The following is a 22,054-nucleotide window of genomic DNA, read 5'->3' on the forward strand; positions in this document are numbered from 1 at the left end:
ACACACACACACACACACACACACACACACACACTTGTGCACACTGTGACTGCGCACACACCCCCAGAGAGACTTCTGCGTGCATATTGCAATCCCCCAATTCCAGGTTCATGATTCATGAATGGTGAATGAACACAGAGTTGTAATATGAAAGGCATGAACACGATTTCAGCTATGCGTTAGCCTGATTTTATACTTCGTGCGACGACGGTGTCGTGCGACGCAAATAGCCGAGTTTGGTAGATCGGCTATTTTCGTCATCATCCATCCGTCACTCACTCACTCCACCCAGTGGAACATGTGATCCGGATATTTTTACTAATGGAAATACGTTGTCAGCTATAATCACCTTTAACATCTATGTTTATTTATGTATTTATTTGTGGCATCAGATGCAGCAAGTGTGCAGTCACATTGGACAAACAAAGAACAATGGGTTGTGTTAGAGTTGTTAGATAAAAGGTTTGTTGTTGACTTTTTAAACGAGGGGATTTATGATTTATACGTGGAGCTTGGGCCCCCTCTGGCGGCGTGCGACTGCCGTTATGTTTGACATCTCTCGCACCCCGTAATTCCTCCGTCGCGACATATTGCTGCTTTCAGGAGCGATTTGAGCAGCGCTACAAAAAAAGGATAAAATACAAAAAGGACGATTCCTTTGACGTCGTCGTAAGCAACAAAACTCAGTACTTGAAACACAATGGGTAAGTAATGGACATACACCAGGAATATAGACGTGTAAATACGTGTCTCGGTTAAAACCCACCGTCGGTTGTCAAATGTGTTGTTTTGCTAGGCTAACGTGCTAGCTTGGTAACGGGTAAACGGCTAGCTTAGCTCTTAGTTGTGACATAAGAACACACCGTATAGACGAACTGTGTTCCGTAACAGCGCGTCATTAATGGATATACTGCTATCATCAGGCTGATATATCGAATATCAAAATCCAACGTTCAACAAAACCAATATTAAAATTCAACTTAAACCTGACGTTGGTGGCGAACGTGGATTGACGTTAGCCTGCTAGCTCAGCTGATCATCATCATAGCCTCGAGCTCAAACGAGACGTCCCCACTACTGTACCCCTTTTTCCTTTACTTGTTTTTGAATTATTACAGTAGTTTCGGACTCCTGAGACGAGGTGGTGAAATTGAAGTCGGCTAAATGAGCATTGAACAATATTATTATTAGACTGTCTGACAGCGTGTGACACACACAAGACAGATACAGCGTGGGCGTTTGTTGACATGTGACACGGATGATGGTGGAGCCTGATGGAGAAAAAATAACATAAGCTGAAGTCCAACGTTTTTCATTTTCAGTAGAGTAAGTGATGTGACCACAGTTCAGCATTGTTAATGTTAACAGTTGAATGTGTCTGTCGGCACCACTGTCCTAAAGCCTAAACATGTTGTTGACTTGTTGTTAGTGTGGAAAAAACGCAGAAGCACCCAGGAGGAAGTGGACTGTGAAAGGGGATGAGCCATACAAACTAGAGAGGCTCAATGAACCCATTAGGATTCATATATATCAGGCTCACTTGAAGAAGCAATAAATGACTGGATGCTACCTGACAAAACCCTGAGTTATTTTAACTCAGTCTATACATGTAACCAAATAAAATGTTAAGGGGCCACTTGGGTACATTATTTATAATGCTGTTGTGCCACGATTTGGTGACCATTTGCCACAAAACCTGTCTTAATTATTTTATGTTTCTTCCACTGCTGCTGCTCTCCCTCATCCTGAAGGTTACAACTTGCAAGGTTCAGGGTCTCATCTCTCTGAAATGACAGTGTTCCGCCAAGCTATTTGTGAGCTACACAGTCTCACAGAGCCAATAGGGCCAGTTTGTAGTGTACACATGCAGCTACAGACAGCTCAGCGACAAGGAGGGAACAAAAGCAGGGGCGTCCAGAGCCACAACCTATGTCCATGCCCCCCCGCACGCCTGTGGCTTGACCATCTGGACGAATTAGACACGCATGCGCTGATTTTTTTTTTCCTAGGAAGGTTGAAGTGTGAATGCCCCCCAAATCATCATCATGACCTCAATTTGCGCCGCTTGTTGTTGATATTTAACCTCAGAACGCCCTGCTGTTAGGACGGTCCTTTGGCATTGTTAGCTGGCACCATTTAGAGCCAGTGGCAGATTTCAGTGACTCAGGGCTCTGCCCCATGCCCCGTTCTGGTGGCATGACTGCACAAATGCTGAGAATGGCCGGTTTGTCCTGTGTGGGCTCCCGATTTATGCTAACTCTGCGATTTAACGCCACTGAATAAATACGTTTGTTCTGCCCGCCAGCTGACCAGCTGAAGAATAGCCTGGCATTTTACTGTTTGTGTGCATGTGTGTGTGGTATTTTTAGGTTATTGTTTAGCAGTTCAGTCCCTCCTTATGAGTTATGAGCTTGTTTATTCAATGCTTATAGTATATATTGCCCAGCCCTAACAAATATTTATAGACCTTATGCACCCACCCAGTTTCATCAGCATGACCTATTATTAGTTTGAGACCCAAAGGGAGATTTCTACATCCAGTCACTCACAACCCCCAAAACATATTGGTGTCAACTATGGGTTACATTACACTGAAATTGCCTTAGCATTTGGTGCAGTGACATGTTCAACCTAATGTAAAACAGGTAACACTTAATGCAGGACTGCTGAAAAATTACATTGGCAAAAAAAATAATGTGATTGATTGCTCACTTCTCTGTGTACTCGGCAAGCACTGTTTTGGAACAAAATACTCCTCCTCCCTCCTTGTCTCCTATCTGCATCAGCATCAGTACCCTGATGTCTGTCTGTCTGTCTGTCTGTCTGATGCTTTAGAGCCGTCAACCAGTCCGGCCAAAGACAACTACAGGATGAACCGCTACAAGAACAAAGCCCTGAACCCAGAGGAGATGAGGCGCAGGAGAGAAGAAGAGGGCATCCAGCTCAGGAAACAAAAACGAGAACAACAGGTATATGGTCCAGAAAATATGAAATACTGAATCTGAACAATTATTTTCTTTTCAAATCCCTACATATATATGTATGTCAAGTCAGTGAAAGGAATATTATCAAGAATCAAGTGGATAAAAGTTGTTTTTGCTAAGCTCTATTATTTTATGATGGATTGATGTTGCTATAATAATGATGATTTCCTCAGACTTAATAATCTAATAAAAAATGGAATGACCTACCAAAAGACATAAAGGTTCTCAAAACTAACCTAAAATGATTCCTGCCCTCAAAATACAAGTTAACGTAGTTTTAACTCCTTGGACATCTTGATAGTAGAATCCTTCCCCCCCACCCCTCCTTTCTCTGTAAATATACCTTGTGATTCTACCCCAAATGTTTTATGTATTGTATACATATTTTACTGATTAATTGAGTACAATGGAAACAAGCCCCTAAGGCGTTTTGTGCTATCCTTTAGCATTACCTTTGACTGTACTTTCTTCCTGTGCTGTTAATACTCGTGTTTTAATTTAATCTGACTGGGTGGGCTCTGACACGCTTTTTAATCACAGCTCTTCAAGAGGAGAAACGTGGATGTTCTGAATGAAGAGGCAGCCATGTTTGAGAGTCCACTGGTGGATTCCTACCCCACCTCCCCATTAACAGTGAGTCTTATTACATCACGGCACACGACATAGACTTTTCACTTGACTCGGTTCCCACGCATTCCTGGAAATCCTGGAAGCTTTCCAGTCAGGGAACATGACAAAGTGGGCCAAATGTTCTGTACAATTTTGTATATCAAAAGTGACGACTGCAGAATGTGCTGTTTAGATTCTCATAAAGTAATCCTGGGCAGGGATCAGTGTTTTCAGATGCACCATACTGTATCAGATGGAAGCCGCTTTGTTAATCAGCATCATCTAGCCTGCAGCAGCATGTTTTAACCCATTTGACTGAGGCCGATTCTAAAAATGTATATACTATTACTGGCATCAAATATTTTAAATTTTTTAATACTGTACAATACATACTGTACAGAACCCCAAGAGGGTTTCCCGTCCAGAAGGGTTATAACACCAAAAAGGGTTCCCTTGGTCTTGACTGCACCCACCCTGTCGCATAAAATTCCCTGGAAAATATTTTCGAGACCTAGCTAAAATTCAGTGTAGTATAGACCTGCTAGTATCTATTACTTTCTTAGCAAATTATCATTTAGACTAATAAAAAAAAAAATACATCTCATGGATGCACGTGGGACGTATCCTCAGTGATGTTTCCTGAGCGTCTACCAACATCATCATACCTCACTCAAGCGACCCAGCCGGGGTTGATCAAATCGTCCCAGTAGCTACCCTCGATCAGTCCATCAGGGAATGAGCAAGGCCACACAATCCGTTGCTCCGGAACTACTCTGCCGGGACTGGGAGAACAAATTCTGGCGCGTGGAAGGACTAGGCCCTGTGGGTTGACTCCTGTTCAGGCCCCTCCTACGTCTCACCAGGTCCACTCCTGCTCTCACCAGGCCCAGGACCTGTGCGTTGCACCAGACTCCCAGCACCAGGCACTCCATTCAGGAGTGGTGTATTATAATGGCCCTCCTAAAGGCCTTGGGCCTCACCGAGGTTTGTTGGTCTTCCTCCTCACGGAGGACACAGGCTGGGGCGCTAACCCATACTGCTCACCCGGGTGCCGTCTACATTCCGGCTGTCACCCGTCTCTCCGGTAGTCACCAGACTACGGGTATAGTCAGAGCCCACCCAGTCAGATTAAATTAAATTAGTGGTGTATACTTACTTTAGTGAATTGATGTGAAAATGATCACACCCGTGTGAAGTGAGGGGCACTCTTATCATCATACATCATCATGGATCATCTCATACTGGCCAATGAGAATGCCTCTGATTGGTTAGCTGATTTGCTCGTCTACATATGACGTACATTTTTCCTTCATTGTCAATGGCGTTTAATGTTTTGATGTTTAATTTATGTCATATTTGGTGGAAATTTGACCTAATTTCTCCTTTCATTGTCAATGGCAAATATTGAGACGTGTGACAAAAGCTGTATATAGGGGGGGCTAGCTCCCCTTAAAAATCACACCTGTGTGAAGTGAGGGGTGCTCTTATCATCATACATCATCCCATTCTGACCAATCACAATTTGCGTCCTCACTTTTGTCTTCAATGTTTGTGGTTACACACTTTTGTCTTCAATGTTTGCGTTTTGCACAAACCCTCAAAGATGGACATAGGACAGGCTAGCACCCCTCAAAAATAGACGCATATAGAGAGCTTGTAGATCTGCTATTTGCTGCTTTAAAAGAAGGGGGGGGAATAATCAAATCCGCCGGTGGATTGGAACGCTGAGTTGATGGTGGTGGTGTTGATGGAGTGTGATGGTTGATTGTAGTGTTGTGATCGCCTGTGCTTTTGTGCTGTCTTTCAGGAAGGAGTTATTACCAGAGACATGGTTGAGATGCTTTTCTCAGAGGACCCAGAGCTCCAACTCACCACAACACAAAAGTTCAGAAAACTACTTTCCAAAGGTACGTTTAGGCTAAATTTTTACTTTTTCGTTCTATTAGTAATAACTGAGGCCAAACGAACATGTGTACTGTAGTGTAGATGGATGCAGTCTTACATTTTGTATTGTCTGTGTGTGCAGAACCCAACCCACCAATCGATGAGGTGATAAACACACCAGGAGTAGTGGAGAGGTTTGTAGAATTCCTCAAGAAGAGCATCAACTGCACATTACAGGTCAGCGCTCGGTTAATGGTTATTTATTTTTATTGTTTGTATAAATGTCAACAATCTTTTTCTGAAAGGTCTTTCTCACCATTTCTTTGCAGTTCGAGGCAGCTTGGGCGCTGACTAACATAGCCTCAGGCACATCCATGCAGACAAAGACAGTGATTGAGGCTGGGGCAGTGCCCATCTTCATAGAACTCCTTAACTCAGACTTTGAAGATGTCCAGGAACAGGTCAGTCAGAGGGAACGTTGGTTTGGCCACTACTGTTCACTTTAGTTATGAAACGAAAAACACAGCTCGTACGATCAAATGTGTCCAGGTGGCACAGGGGCAAAATTCCTGCCCACCACAACGGGGACTAACACATGGGCATCAAACAAAATTTGCCGTGTTTGACTGTGCCTGATCTGTCGCTGCACTAGCAACTCTAAAGCCCTATTCATACTCCAGTTTTAGGTGATGAGGTGACCACCACGGTGGTTGGGAAAACTACAACATGATGTCACGCCGTGGTGATAAGTGACTCACCCGAAAACATCTCTGTTTTACTAACCACCGTTTCAGTGGTCACCTTATCACTGGAGTATGAATAGACTTTTACAGGTTGTTCAGGGAGTGTAACTAGGAGGGATAGCGTGTTCCTCCACACGTGACGCCCTCCCTTTGAAACTCCTCACTGTCGGGTGAAAAGAAACAGCTGGCGACTTCATGTGTAGAGACAGTGTTTGTCTACACCTTCCCACATGACCAACTGTAGGGATTGGCAGTGACAGACTAAACATCTGTGAGGAAAATTGGGGAATTGGCATTACGACCAAAAAAGGGGAAAGATTTATTTTTATATATATACACACATATACTGTACATACATACAGTTACGTACATACTGTACATTCAGTATATCATATGTTGTTTCTTTCTGTCTTTTCTTAAGGCTGTGTGGGCCTTGGGTAATATTGCAGGAGACAGCGCTGTGTGCAGAGACTACGTGCTAAACTGCAATATCCTTCCACCACTATTAATGTAAGTCTCCTATCTGCCAGTTTTGACATGCCACTCATGCAGCCCTCTAACTGGTGAGTTTTATTTAAAGGTATATTCAGTGATTTCACTCAAAAAACCTTAGGTTTCGTTTTTGGCTGTGGGACCCAGCCTTTCGTCCAATCAGGATAGAGAGTCAAAAACGAAACCTAAGGTTTTTTGACCCCCAGGGGTTAACTGGGGACAGGGAGGAACTCCTTATATGGCCAGCACACTCTATAGTAGGGAGGATTATCACAACAAAACAAAAAAATAAGTGATATTTGAATTAAGTGAAATCACTAAATATACCTTTAATGTGTGTGTGACCTCGACATGAATTGTCTTTTATTCCCCAGGCTTCTGACCAAATCCACTAGACTGACCATGACAAGGAATGCAGTGTGGGCTCTATCTAACCTCTGCAGAGGGAAGAACCCCCCGCCCGTCTTTGAGAAGGTGTGGTCCAACATGACATTGAAACCAGATGATGGAAGCCCATCTAAAAACATTTATTTTAATAACCACATTTTAAAATCCAGAATAATGGTGTTGTCAAGCTATACACGTGCCTTGAGTAGTTCATTATCTAATAAGTCGGCCTGTAATAATGTCCTATTTGAAGGTATACTAAGTAGCATTCTGTCGCTTGTAAACACGACTCATAAATGTCATGTTTTGGATCAGTGCATTTTTTTCTTGCTTCTTCTCTGCTGTTAATGTCCCATAAGGATTAGTTGTGTTGTAATCAATGTGTTTCAACCTTGTCGATTGATTATTTTTTTTAAATCTTTTGACAATTTAGGAAATGTTTGTATTTTCTTGGAAGTAATGACAGGTTGTCATGTTTGTCTTCATAATATATTAACATGCGTTTGTTTATCTGCGTTTCCTCTAGGTGTCTCCCTGTCTGCCAGTGCTTTCCAGGCTCTTGTTCAGCAGTGATCCCGACCTTCTGGCGGACGCCTGCTGGGCTCTGTCCTACCTCTCAGACGGACCCAACGACAAGATCCAGGCCGTCATTGACTCGGGCGTGTGCAGGCGCCTCGTAGAATTACTCATGTGAGTCAGTCGACAAAGTGTGACATTCTCTCAGCCTGAGAGGCAGTACATTGTTGACACATGAGTCGACAATGTGGTGACTCCCGGCTAGGCTTGTGTGAGACAACAAGTCATGATTCATGCTCATTGTACTGTGTATACAATGAGCCAAATTCATAAGGGATTAGTGTATGTATTAGGGATGTCCCGATTTTTCGCTTTACGATAACACAATTTCTGTGTTAGCCGATACCAGTGTCGGGATCTCATGCTGTGTTTCTAGATATATATCTCGTGTTGTGTTTATAGCAGACTCCTCAATCAAATGTGCACTTGCCGTTTGGGCAACACCAAAGCAAACTCCACATGTCCCAACATTTTATTTACCTGCCATAGTGTCGAACCCCTTACCCCTGTGTCGGATCGGTGGCTAGACTGGCATATTCACCGATACCGATATGACCCGATATTACAAATAAGGGTCGATCCGATACCGATACAGTATCGGGACTCTAGTATGTATTTATCCTTTTAATTAACCCACCTTTCTGCAGGCACACGGACTATAAGGTGGCATCCCCTGCTTTGAGAGCTGTAGGGAACATCGTCACTGGAGATGACATCCAAACACAGGTGAGTGGTTTGTCTTTTCTTTTTCTTTTTTAACCACATGAACCCTAAAATCCCTGTTATTATGGATATATCATAATATGCAAATGTTCTGCAAAGAATAGCAGCTCATAATGTGTTGCACTGCGGTGCTTTTATATGTGCTATAGAGGGGACTAACTATAGACCCCTGGGGGACACTGGTCAACAGTATATAGGGTTTTAAGTGGTTTGAACGGAATACTACATTTCAAGCTTATCTCAATGTACACTACTCTGGAGATGTAGAAATGCCCCTAGGCTATGATTATGTCTATGCATGATTTAACACATTAATTTGTACTACAACTGTGTCATCCTAGGACACATGCTGCTTTTACAACCACATGTGGCATAGCAGTGAACCACCCCATTTGACCCACAGCCGCAATATTAACATTTATCCTCTGTATGATTATATGGATCAAATATCCAATGTAGCTGGCCTCCACTAAAACCATAACATTAACATCAAAACACACATGGCATGACACATGGCTTTGTATTCTATAGTATAAACCCTTAGTTAATTGTCTTATTTGTTTTTAATGACTTGGCTTTCAAATATATGAAAGGCTTTGCTCTGAGAGCGTGTATAGCTGATAGAGATGGCTAGGAAACCCCAAGGCAAGTGGAAAACGTTTCCAGAAACAGATGGCTGTTTAACTTGATTTGGATGCGGTTCACCTTGTAGGCGCCATTTGTAATGAGGCAGTTGGCCTCGTTTGCTGTATTCAAGTAGCCTACTGACAGCTGTGCTGCATACATACTGTGTGGAACAATTGCTGATCTCCATATTTGGTCATAAATGGACACATACAAACAAGACACAGGTTCCTGGATTCATAGCTACTAGATTATCCCATTTTGGGCTGGAACCCCTTTTGGTGTTAGCATTATGTTATGCTTTAGCTATTGAAAAATAGCAGATCTACAAGCTCATAGCGCGCTACGAGCTTGTAGGTTTGCTATTTTTGAAAAATCGTGAAAATGCTGCACAAATCTTTGAATATGTATTCTTTCCGGAGACTTTATTTAAAATTTCGATGTCTGGCCTAAATGGGTTATGACACTCCCAAGAGGACACATGTACAAATCAAAAGGTAAAATTGCTGTACCTAATGTGAAGAGATCACTTTAGCCTACAGCAGGGGTCGGCAACCCAAGATGTTGAATGAGCCATTTTCGACCAAAAAAAATAATTCAAAATCTATCTGGAGCCGCAAAACAATTTAAGCCTTAAAATGCTTATATAATGAAGACAAAAGGGCTGCAAGTGGATATTAGCCTATCTATCAAAATAAAAAGTGCGCTATGGTTTAACTTTCATTACGGGCACGTTCGGAAATAGCGCACTGAGCGCACTGTGCAATGCAAACTAATATAGGCGAGTGCGCTTCCGTAATTGTCTGGAAGAGCATTCCATGTTTTCCACACAAGTGTGTCGTGTTTTGGGAGGTTTACAATATCGGTATTTGCCTGTATGCTTATTAATCTGCAGTGACAAACTATCAAACAATAAAAAAGTAACGTTGAAAGACATTTCCAGGGAAAGCATGCTAAGTTTGCATGAATGAGAGAAAGAGGGCTGTTGCAGTCGCAGAACTGCTGAAGAAAGCAGAAGGGAGCAAAGTCAGCAAACTAACTTTTAAGAAGTGGATCCAGCTTTAAACTCCACCACTCATGCTGGCTGCTGCTATAGTTTCGTTGCAACACGGGAGATAATACGTCTATATGACTCCTTCAACGTCTATATGACTCCTTCATATACTGTAGTCACCGTCTGAACGGCTTGCCACGTTTTATTTATTGTTTGATAAGTTTGTCACTGCAGATTTAGCCATGGTGCGTCATGGCAACTGCAGCCTGTTTTACGCAATCGCTACATTTACATTGTAAACGTGTACATAAACATTCAGATTCCAAATATAAAGTACTCGCCACGTGTGCCACTGGTGTTAAAATGTTGCTGGTACAGCGATTAGCATTGCTGCATCCCGCGTTGTTTAATAAAAAGCATTTTTATCCGAGCTGTTATTTTGCCATTGGCTTTCAACTACGCGCCCCCAACCGGTGTGCAACTGTGGATTTCCCAACCCCGTTTGAGAAAAGTAGCCGGGGCGCTCGGATAAAAATGCTTTTTATTAAACAACGCGGGATGCAGCAATGCTAATCACGGTACCAGCAAATTTCTAACCCCCGTGGCACATGTGGCGAGGACCTTATATTTGAAATCGGAATGTTTATATACACGTTTGGACTGCGATTGCGAAAACAGGCTGCTGTTGCGTCATGGGCTACTGCAGATCAAGCATACAGGAAATCCATCTGCATTGGCTGTGAAGGCATAAGCGTCTGTCCACGAATTGTTAAATCCTCTGTTTTCGTCTGCTATCTTTCTTTTTCTCCCTGTAGAAGCCATAGCGTAGCAGCTGGCACCAGCCTCACACACCCACCGGTTTGTTTATAATAGTGTCTGGCGCGCAGCATGCGTCGCATGCTATGACGCGAATTTTAGTTGACATTATTGAAACTTAATATTTATTCTACACATTTTTACAAATTTGGGAAACTTAAGAATGTTTCTGTCACGTTTTGCCTCCTACAGAAACCATAAATGAAAAATAAAAATGTGAAAAAATAAACTTTATACATTTTCATCGATTTTTTTGTAATGCTACAGAGCCACCAGGGGAGTGCTCAAGAGCCGCATGCGGCTCTAGAGCCGCCGGTTGCCGACCCCTGGCCTACAGTATATACAAATATAATAAATCGATCAGTGAAACCCGTCAGTGTGGCCTCTGTTCAAAAGCCGGTGTCTCTCGCCCTGCGTACAGGTGGTTTTGAACTGCTCCGCCCTGCCCTGCCTGCTGCACCTGCTCAGCAGCGCCAAAGAGTCCATCCGTAAGGAGGCGTGCTGGACCATCTCCAACATCACGGCGGGGAACAGGGCGCAGATACAGGTGACGAGACAAATTATAGCCCAAATGTAGTCGACATTGAACTTCACAGTTCTGTCTTGGAGAAAAGTACCCAGATGTGAATTTTTTTATCTTAAGACCACTTTTAGATGGAAACGGGCTCCAGAGAAAACGTCAAAGGCCCGCTGCGTCATTTTGTTTATTCAGCTTTTACACGGAGACGCCGTAATGACTGTAAGTGCTGTAAGTTCATGCCAGGTGGCTGTGATGGACCTCCAGATAGACGAGGCACCATGCCAGGCACACATGTACAAGAACCACTTCCGTTCTACTTCCTTTCACGAGGCTGTTTGTTTACATCATCGTTTACATTCAACATCGCTAGTCGCTATATTTGTATTTGCATTCGTCTAAAAGGACCCCGGCAAACAATACTTTATTTTGCCGTTTTCTATGGATACTGTTCTCGTGCAACGGGGGCCTAATTGTGTATCTTTTTACGGTTTTGTCTTTTGTAATTGATTGGTTAATTTGAATACTTACTCCGCTTTTTGTTTGCATTGTTTGTCTCTTTATGTTAAAAATGTCTAAGTTATGTGTTATTAACCATGGGTTTCTTGCCTCACCTGTGAAGTTGTTTGGTAGAGTGGCAGCTACAAAAAAATGCTGTTGATACATATTTTCGGGAGAAAACATTGCCATTCTTTTTGTTTTTCTCAATAAATCAATGCTATTGAACACCCTTTTATGTCTGTTGGTTAAAAAATATTGAACCAATGAAAATTGTAAAAAGCACTGCTAAAGCAGTTAACCCATTGATGCCTGAGGCCGAATCTGGGAACGCCTTCTAGGGCCTGACCTAAGGTTTCTGAAAACCTTCAAATTCTGATGATTAAAAAAAATATAGTTATGTTGCTACATGGATAGCAATAGCTGATGAGACACAGAGAGCGCGCCGGCATCAAGGGTAGAACAACGTATACGTTGCACCAGGCGTCAATGGGTTAACTTCACCACCTCTCATGTAAGTAATTGACAATTTATAAAGTCGCAATACCAACTTTGAGGCAGTATTGCTTTGTTTGAAAAACATAAGGCAGTGATGTAATTAGGTTTCCAATGTAATGAGTCCCAGGATGCAGGGATGGTCTTGTAGATGAGTCCCAGGGACATTTGATGAGTCCCACTTCAGCGACGTTTTGTCAGTCACATTTTGTCATTTTTACAAATTGCAGCATTAAACTATCATTTCATTTTTGATTGTTATAATGTGGTTATATTCATGTAGAAATGTATGAAAGAAGTGAATACAATTCCAAATCTGAAAACTTTAATATTTGCAAAGATGTTTGCAACAACAGTGCAAAGTATGCAAACAGAACAACACAACAGTGCAACATATGCAGAACAGTAAATAATATAATGGCACCAAAATAATGTAAAATATATAAATAATAATAATAATGTGGTGCAATCAGTGAGCTTAAGTATGGTGCATTTAATGCACTGCAGCACAGCTCATTTAAAGTGACTCATTGTCTGTTTGTGAATCGGGTCTGCTTGTCACGCTAAAACATGTTCCCCTAAATATTTCTGTCGGAGGCAGCGCGGTTTAGTTGAGAGAGTTGCGACATCTCCGTTCACTGCTTATTCGTGGGGCTGCAACGGGCTGCAAGCGTCACTGATCACTCAATTGTCGTCACTCTCTCTCTAAACGGCTCTAGTCTACTCTAGAGGCTGCGCTCGGAGCGCTCCGCTCCCCGGTCAGAGCTCGCCTGAGCAACATGGCGGCGCGCTGTGTTGACAATGTAGTTACAACAAATTAGTGGTTCTACAACGATTTCTACAGGGATTTTATTTTTTATAACATAGGATGAGGTCGGATGTGGGCATACAAAATGATCGTTTCCGTAGATTATTGTTTTACCGCATTTTCCCCCCCGCGATTTCTTTTCAGTGGGAGTACAGTAGTGCATCCCATGGACGCACAGGTTGATGGTCTATTGCGTCCCAAAACTATAAAGTGCGTTTTTGGACGCAAAACGCACCCTAGTTACATCACTGATAAGGTTTTCTTAAATTCCAGAAAAATGGAGTTAGGTGGTTTCTTCCTGACAGCAGAGATATGCCAAGCTTATATGTATGTTGTACACACACAGGTTGCTGATGCTGTTTCTTTTTTTATCATTATTATTATTTTGGCCGTCCTCCCAGACGGTGATCGACGCCAACATCTTCCCGGTTCTGATAGACATCCTGCAGAAGGCTGAGTTCAGAACCAGAAAAGAGGCGGCGTGGGCCATCACCAACGCCACGTCTGGAGGAACGCCAGAACAGATCAGGTCAGACGTCCCTCCCAGCTCTGATCCCAGAACGGATCTGATCCCAGAACAGATCAGGTCAGACGTCCCTCCCAGCTCTGCGCAGAACACCGCCATGTACTAACCCATTCTGACCTGAGATCAGATTCTAAAAATGTCTTCCACATCCTGACAGTTTTCTGAAAAAGCTATGTTTCTATGTCAGTCGTTCTTTGATTTTTTAAAAATGGCAGACCTAGAAGCTCATAGCGCGCCACTCAGTGGCGCGCTATGAGCTTGTAGATCTGCTATTTTTAAATAGCTAAAGCATAACGTAATGCTAACACCAAAATGGGTTCCCGCCCAGAATGGGCTAACGACGAGATCGAATTTGACAAATGAGCCTTTCCTCTTTTCAACCTTCACTCAACATTTCGTTATTAATTATGTGAGATGACAGCTCTGTTGAGAACTGCCTGCCTTATTCTGTCTTCCACTCTATTCCATGTCTTTCTGAAGGTGTGTCTGTCTGTCTGTACCGTACCGTACCGTACCTCTGGAGCGACCAGTGCCACATTTCTTATGCTCACCTAGCCGCAATTTGAAACACTAGATTTTTTTATAATGGGATGAATCTAGAGTTGCAATACCATCCATTGACTGCCCATTCATCCAAATTGTATCTGCTTGTATTAAACAACGTTAAACTCACCAACATTGCAGCTGTAGGGAAAGCTTGAATTATCCTCTTTCAAACGGCAAATCGTTTCATAATGTGTTTCATAATAAAAATCCACCGTGGACATGTTATGATGCTATTTTCTGTCAAGAAATGCTGTGCCGTGTTGAAGTTGTAGCACTGTAGCGCTACAATAAACAGTGGCAGGCGCCCCTGTAGTGTCACAGATGACTGTTGTCAAAAACCTGCTGTCAGAGAGCCATATGGAAGCCACGCTGCTATTAACACTGCTTTCTGGAAGGGTGATTTTTGATGAGAGACAAAAAAAACAAATGTTTATTTATTTCTTATTGGCCTGATCAGGGAGCGGGTAGTTCAGATCTTAGGAATATTCTTCTTTTTTTCATGATGCTGGAATCGCTAACTTTGTGAATCACTTGAAATCACATAAGAATTCCTGTCCAGAGACATTAGATTGCTTCTGAACTTTGTGTGTGTAATATGTGCGTACTTTTGATTGATTGATTAACAGTTTTCAGAATGACAGTACATTTCAAGTACAACTCGATACAAAAAAACTGTTAACTGTGAGTGGACGACACCATAAAGCATTACACTTGTTTAGAGAAACATATACAGTGAGGGGGAAAAGGGGTGGGTGGGGGATTCAGATTTTACGGGGGCCAGTTTCGAATTGCAGACGTCCGTAGGTGCCCCTTTAGAGCAGTTTTGAAGGAGTCAAGGGATTCACATGTCTTAATGACTGTTGCACATTTTGGTGGCATAGGAACGAAATGTATTTAGTCCCTTGTGCCGAATCTGGGTTGCACATGGTTTGTTGCACTCTCTCATGCTCATGCGTGTACGTGTTGTCATTGCAAAACGCCTGAGCAGATTGAATTACGGCGGAATGTCACAGGACACATCTGAGCAATGTGTCCTCTCGCCAAATTGTCTCCGTATGATCGGATTCTGTCTCCACGTGTGAAATACTGATCGTGTGTGCGTGTCTGCACGCAGGTACCTGGTGAACTTGGGTTGCATCAAGCCCCTGTGTGACCTGCTGACCGTGATGGACTCCAAGATCGTGCAGGTGGCTCTGAACGGGCTGGAGAACATACTGAGACTTGGAGAGCAGGAGGCCAAGCAGGAGAACAACGGCACTGGAGTCAACCCTTACTGCAGCCTCATAGAGGAGGCATATGGTAATTAACCCTAGTAACACACACACACAGACACACACACACACACACACACACATACACACACACACACACTAAGGCTGTCCCCAAACATTCAAGGTTCGAATGTTCGCTCGTTAGGGTTGGCACTCGAATCTTAATTAATGGGTTTGAACCATTCGTTTTTTTTAACCCCCTGAATGCCAAGACTACGTCAAGCCCATAGACTGCCATGTTAATTGACGTAGTAAATCAACAAATCCCTCCAAGCCAATGACGTTATCTGCGTAGTAGACGTACTGCCCTGTCAGTATGTCTTTTTATAACAAAATATTGCAATTGTTTGACATTCTTTTAATTATTTTTATGTAATCTACCAAAAACCGGCCGAAACCCGCGCGATCGTGCACTATCGTGCACGCGCGCCGTCTCTATGTGATCCACGGCAAAAAATGTGATATTTTGGGATGTTCCTGGCCGTTTTTAAGCTTAATCTGACTAAGTTATGACAAAGCTAATGTTAGTTTAGCAATCCGGACGGCCAAGCTATAAGCTAGTGGTCAAATTAGCTTCCTTTGTTTACCTCGTTTGACAGGAAGTGATTTAGCCAGATTTAACACTTTTGTCAAAATCAGAATAATGGAACGTTACTGCCATCAAGTGGAACTTCTGGGTATTACTTTGAAATCGAAAGTAAAACGTGATGTATTGTATTTAGATCGCTGATCCCTCTTATTGCATTAAAATGACGAATTAAGAAATGGGGCATTGGCCAGCATTGGCCAGATTTGGCGACTTTTTGAATGGCAATCGAAAAATGTGAGATATGACCACAATGTCATGAAATGTCTCATTTTATAGCTCCAAGTCACTACTTTACAATGAAAAAATAATTATGATTATAGCTTGTTCCATCGTTTACTTATAAGCTTTTTAGTAGACCTTGGTTTCAGTGATAAGTCAAACCAAGGTGTACTAAAGTGCTTATAAGTAAACGAAGGAACATGCTAGGAACATATTTTTTCCGGTGTAAACTAGAGATGTGCAGCTTTAAAATGAGATATTTCGTGACATTGTGGTCATATCGCACATTATTCTATAGTCATTCAAAAAGTCAGCCAAAGTTGGCCTAAGGCACAATAAGATGATATTAAGGGTGGCCATAAGAGGGTTAAAATAAAAATAAATATTTTTTATTTTTTATTAACTCGAAAATATATCTCGGCGAGAATGTGATATGACTATGAGCATGTCAAAAAAAGTAAGTTTCTAGTGCATTCCTGTCAGAAGTTATGTCTATCTCCTTGTTGTGCTGTCCCTCTCCAAAATCCCCTGTGCACATTCATTTGGTGATGGCCTGCACTCCCGGCAGCCAATCAGCAACAAACAAACACACACACACACACACACACACACAAGTCGTTTTTTTTGTGAGGGAAAGCGGCTGTGCAGTGCACTCAACTACATACATGTGTCCAGCTTGTTTATGTTTGGTTTCCAACTTTCCATCCATTGTGTGTACTGTGTATAATTCGACTGCGTTGTGCGGCGGCGCGGCCGATCTACAAGCTCACAACGTGTCGTGCTGTGCAGCGTTGTGAGCTTGTAGATCTGCTCTAATTCTGCAGCGCATGCCTGCACGACACTGCGCTGCTCAGAGGGGGAAAACAGGGGGCCCCACGACAGGACGGCCGGGCGTCGCTTAACGGGAGGATGAAAAAGTGACGCCGGTTGGGAGGAGGAAGCGACGCGCGGCCGCAACAGCGATGGAACGGGCTGCAATATTAGACATTTTTCAGGGAGAACTCTCGGGGCCTCTCCCACGATCGCACAATTTGAGAAAAAGGTTAGTTCTCTCTCTCTCTCTCGCTGCGCTGTGTTGAGCTGCCCTCGACAGAACCGAAAGTGCTATATACTTCTCCAGTACAGCAGTGCGGAACCGAGAGAGTAACACAGAGACTGTTATTTTTTTAATTCATTAGAAACAAATGGTCCGAATGTTCACTCGGAAATTCCTGCCGAAGTTCGAGTCCTAAAATAAGGGCTAGGGTACAGCCTTAACACACACACACACTGGGATAAACTAAGTTCCAGATTGCATATATTTAATGGTTTGCACGCACATCCTCCTGCTCAGGTTTGGACAAGATTGAGTTCCTCCAGAGCCACGACAACCAGGAGATCTACCAGAAGGCCTTCGACCTCATCGAGCACTACTTTGGCGTGGAGGAAGAAGACCCCAGCCTGGCGCCTCAAGTAGACCAGGCTAACCAGCAGTTCCTTTTCCCGCAGCAAGAGGCCCCCATGGATGGCTTCCAGCTATAACTCACCCTTTCTCCCCCTCCTCCACCCACCCAAAACCCAACCACCAATCCCCCCCTCCCCATACTCTTGAGAAGTATGGGGGCCCCCCTAGAGAAGTGTGGGGCCCCCAGATGCCCGAGTCATATCTCCATGCGTTCTTTCTCGTCTAGGCGTCTACCACTCTCTACCCCCCCAAACTCCCCAAATCTCACCCTGCTCTCCAGCCTACGGAATCTGTCCCGCGCTTGCTGCTAGAGCAGCACAGACCTGTCAACGTCTCGTTAGAACGCAAACCCTGTAGGCAAAAGCAGAGAGGGAGGGAAACAAACTCAAAAACAACAATATGGTTATTGGAGGAATCAATCACCTCAAAGCCCAAAGTGAGTGTCCTGGCTTAAAACTAAACGCACATAGAGACATCTTCCAACCATTTCATACCCGTGAGATTCTTTCTTCAGCGGGAATGATGGTTTTTGGTCAATATCTTTATATTTTCCCTCAGTTTTATTTTTTGTTTTCCCCAGTGGGACATTGGATTACCCATGCAGACCCATGAAACAAACAAACAAACACAAAAAATGCTTTCAGGGGTTCATGAGGTAAAATATGCCCAGCTATTGATGTCAGTCTGACTTAGTGCAATTAAAAGAGATAATAATCTTGTAACATTTTATGCTCTTTCGTTTTATAGTTTTTTCCCTCATCTTTATTTATCAGCTTTATTTTTTAGTTCGAGCCCCCCCACTCCCCTGTATTGATGTGCAACTGTTTTTCGGCTCAGAATCTAATCCAGAGAGCCCGGACACTGAGGCTCCGGTTAAGACTAGAAAGTAGGAGACCAGGCAGACAGCACACACACTTTACTTTTACAGCAGGTATTGTTTTTGCCATCTTGCAATGTTTAACCTCTTTCCCTCTTTATTTTAATTTTTTGTTTGAGGACTGAGTCAAATGGCGGGGTGTGGGGATCAAAGATAAGAAGCATGTGGCTTCAAAACGTAAAAAGAAAACTAACAAAAAAAATGAAATGGTGTGGGCATAGGAAGGGATCTGAACGAGATTTCAGAAAGGGAATGAATTGGGCGTCGTGGGAGGGGGACATATTGGAATTGATATAAAAATGAAAATATCCAGGTTTTTTTCGAGGTTGATATAGTATAGAGATCTAATGTTCGTCGTGTGCTGTGTTATTAACAACGATACAATTGAAATATGAAGTGTTCATCTAACTCTTATACAATGCATAGCTGGGGGGTAAAGGATCCAACCGCAGCACATTACGTCTAAAACTTCTCCAGGCAAATTCTGGTTTACATTGGCTTTGGCTTTCAAGGGATCATGATAATTTAGAGTGGGGTCAAGGTGTCCACTGAGGTCCGTGCATTCACGTCGGAACTCAACTTGAGGCTTATATTTTTTATTTAAAATTGAATCTCGGTGTAAATAAAGTTGCTGCTGGTTAGCTAGGCCCTGTGCTGCTACCCACCTGCCCCGACCCCCCCCCTGTTTCCCCCCAGCATATGTGGTAGGGTTTTTGCATGGCGTTTTATTACCCTACTTAACAGTCACAGAGTATCCCTGGCCAAACGCAGATAGTTGGCTCAGAAAGATGAGATAATAGGCAGAAAACATCGATATTTGTGGTTGCAGCATGCAAAGTGGAAAGGTATAGGCTTTGGGCCATATGTAGTTGGTTTTTACTGGCATTTAACAGTGTTAGTGTAGTGGTGGTGCTGTCTTGTTTAGCAATTAGAGTTGATATCTAAACTTCTGCATTCTACATCACTGTATTGTGAGGAATGGAAGTGACAGCTGATAGTGATGTTGCATGGGTCCATTGTAATATGTTTAGGTATTGATATATAGCCTATCCTTCTCTGCCTGCCTGACTGGTAGGAAAGTGTGAGACACACACTTGTTTTGTTTTTTTTCTTTCCCCGTGGGTCTCGAAACAGCCAGGATTTGGCTGGGGATATTTCTCTAAGACAAGTGACAAGCCTAACCGCAACAGAAACTTCTAGTACAGAATATATATATTTGCACACACACTTCATGCACACTTGCATACAACACCAGCAGACACTGTACACACACCTCACACAGATGAGTGGCTAGTAGAATGTGGAAATGGCTTCCATAATCACAAAGATTATTTATTTTTGACATTTCAACGGTTAGTCGGTTACCTCGGAAATTTGAAAAGAGTTAGCTTTTTTTTTTATCATTGCACTTTCGTTAAGGAAACTGCACTTTTTCTCTCATAAAGCAACGGCAATTTCTTCTTTTTTTTATCCCGTTGTCTTTGAAGAAGAGTTTAATAAAGAAACTTTGTTTTCCGGCTATCCAAAAATCTCCTGGTGTTTTATGGAAGCCTTTTCCAGCCCCTAGCCACATGACTTAATGTTGGTTTGAATTTGCCCTGTAAACTGTGATCCTGCATCAGGTTTGCTTCAACTGACCCTAAACCACTGGGGAAGGCGCAGGCAGAGCTGTTCCAGGATCAGCGTGAAGGGGTTGTGGACGGAGCTCATGGCTCAGAATTGTCTGGTAGTGTGATGTTTGACTGACAAGCACTGTGTGAGGAAGAGATCGACTAATGCTATTACTGTGTCCCCTATCCAAGTCTGACTGGGAGCTCATGTTCTGTAGATTGACTGTTTAAAACAGACTGGCTTAAGCCCATAAATCATTGACTATATACACAGAGGATTGGGCTGTGTACATTTAAATAGAGCTATACTCTAAAACCAATTGGTCAGCTGAATACCCTTTCATGAAATGGTCATGCAATTGTCATAAGCAGGTTAGTGTTTCTTTATAGATAACATTTAACTTCCCTTAATTTTATAGGACTTGTGAACATTTGTATACTGAGGGTGACAAATTAAATTGCAATGTTTTGTTATTTAAAGCTACAAACTGTACATCTTGTCAGTTGACTCCCTTTCCTGACAGAGAGGCAATTGCAACGATGTCTGAACTAAATCACTGATGGTGCATCTATTGCCCAATCCAGTGTGTCGTCTGCTTAAAAAAAACAATCTTCAGAAGTCTTCAGTCAGTACATGTCCCACCCAACACCAGGGTATATGTTTCTCAATAGAGAGACCAACAAAGACACTGGCTTTTCCTTTAATTTGTCACCTGTATCTACTGTCTTATCTGTTCTGGTATTCTAGTTTTACTTTAGCTGTCATCTTCTCAACACAGTACAGTACAGAGCATGCTAGTGTCAGATGTTGCAAAGTGTGAAGCATTTGGTGATCGGGCAGGCATATGACATGCCAGTGCTGCAACAGATGTCATCCACAGAACATGTACGGTATGCTCCTAGCAGACTTAAATGGTAAAAGGCATTTGTGAAATTATGAAAAATTGAGCAACAAGAACTAAACTCTGCATCACTTATATGTGGAGTATTTATAGTCTTCAGTTGCATGTCCACTTTGCTCTACAAAGAACAGCAGATCGGTGGCATTGCAATTTTAAAAAGAACCCATGTATCAAAAAGATTTATATTTATGAGAAAGAAAACAAAATGCACTCCTATTCACTAAAGTGCCAATCCGACCAACAAAGACTGGAGGTTCATGTGTATCCCTTTGATTTATAGATTTGTTTTTTTCCTTTACTTTTTTCTTTTCATTTGTACTTGAATGTGCACACATTTTGTGCAAAAACATTGCTGCTCTATTTTTCTTATCTTAAAAAGTTACATTGCTTGCCATTGTTTCTTCCAAGAAGTGGCATTCTTTATGTGGGCACCTAAATAAGGAATTGAATCAAAACCAATTAATCAGAATTAATTGTCTGAAAAGAAGAAAAAAAGGTAGACTTTATTATTGCATACTGGTCTCTAAAGCAGTTTGCTGTCTATTGGTGTTAAACTGGCGCAATGCTCTTAGCTGTCTAATCTTTTGTGGGAGGACTGCAAATTACAGGCTGTCCAATTAGGTTTCAATTTGTTGGACAAAGTATCAGGTATAGAATGCAGCGTAGCTAGTGCTGCTCATGGGCTGTAGCCCCTCTACTTTTGGTGTGCAAAGAAAGTATGCGCTGATAGAACTATGGTTATGTAAAATGGCACAAAACTCCTCACCTGGCTCGGAAGACAAAATAATAATTTGGACATTTACTTTTTTGTCAAAAGTTATTTCACCAAAGCTGGTTGGCTGAGTGAAATACTAATCTTAAGGTTTTTCTCCTTTAGTCATTGGACTGTAATTGGCAATCTTCACGCAGCCAACAATAGA

At 42.5% G+C, this 22,054-nt stretch overlaps 1 protein-coding gene across 2 annotated transcripts; it reads left to right on the forward strand.

Moving 5' to 3' along the window:
- Positions 1-581: 581 nt before the first annotated feature.
- On the forward strand, positions 582-21,528 carry kpna6 (karyopherin alpha 6 (importin alpha 7)). Of its 2 annotated transcripts, none has more exons than XM_083787836.1 (14): positions 582-704; positions 2,836-2,969; positions 3,525-3,617; positions 5,401-5,500; positions 5,620-5,714; positions 5,807-5,938; positions 6,642-6,730; positions 7,087-7,186; positions 7,626-7,789; positions 8,323-8,401; positions 11,254-11,379; positions 13,552-13,736; positions 15,337-15,521; positions 17,635-21,528. In XM_083787836.1, exons 1-14 carry the CDS (start codon positions 701-703, stop codon positions 17,820-17,822), a joined length of 1,674 nt encoding a protein of 557 aa, XP_083643962.1. In that variant the 5' UTR covers positions 582-700; the 3' UTR covers positions 17,823-21,528. The 2 variants fall into 2 exon arrangements, with proteins under 2 accessions (XP_083643962.1, XP_083643963.1); XM_083787837.1 differs by having other exon boundaries at positions 13,552-13,679.
- Positions 21,529-22,054: the final 526 nt, after the last annotated feature.

This window comes from Protomyctophum parallelum (assembly GCF_964188405.1).
Source record: "Protomyctophum parallelum genome assembly, chromosome: 1".
Classification (NCBI taxonomy): domain Eukaryota; kingdom Metazoa; phylum Chordata; class Actinopteri; order Myctophiformes; family Myctophidae; genus Protomyctophum; species Protomyctophum parallelum.

Excerpts from the sequence above, each read along its gene's own strand:
- kpna6 (XM_083787836.1), top strand. Across the intron at positions 7,187-7,625 it reads CCCCGCCCGTCTTTGAGAAG|GTGTCTCCCTGTCTGCCAGT; the intron begins GTGTGGTCCAAC and ends CGTTTCCTCTAG. Across the intron at positions 8,402-11,253 it reads GAGATGACATCCAAACACAG|GTGGTTTTGAACTGCTCCGC; the intron begins GTGAGTGGTTTG and ends CCCTGCGTACAG.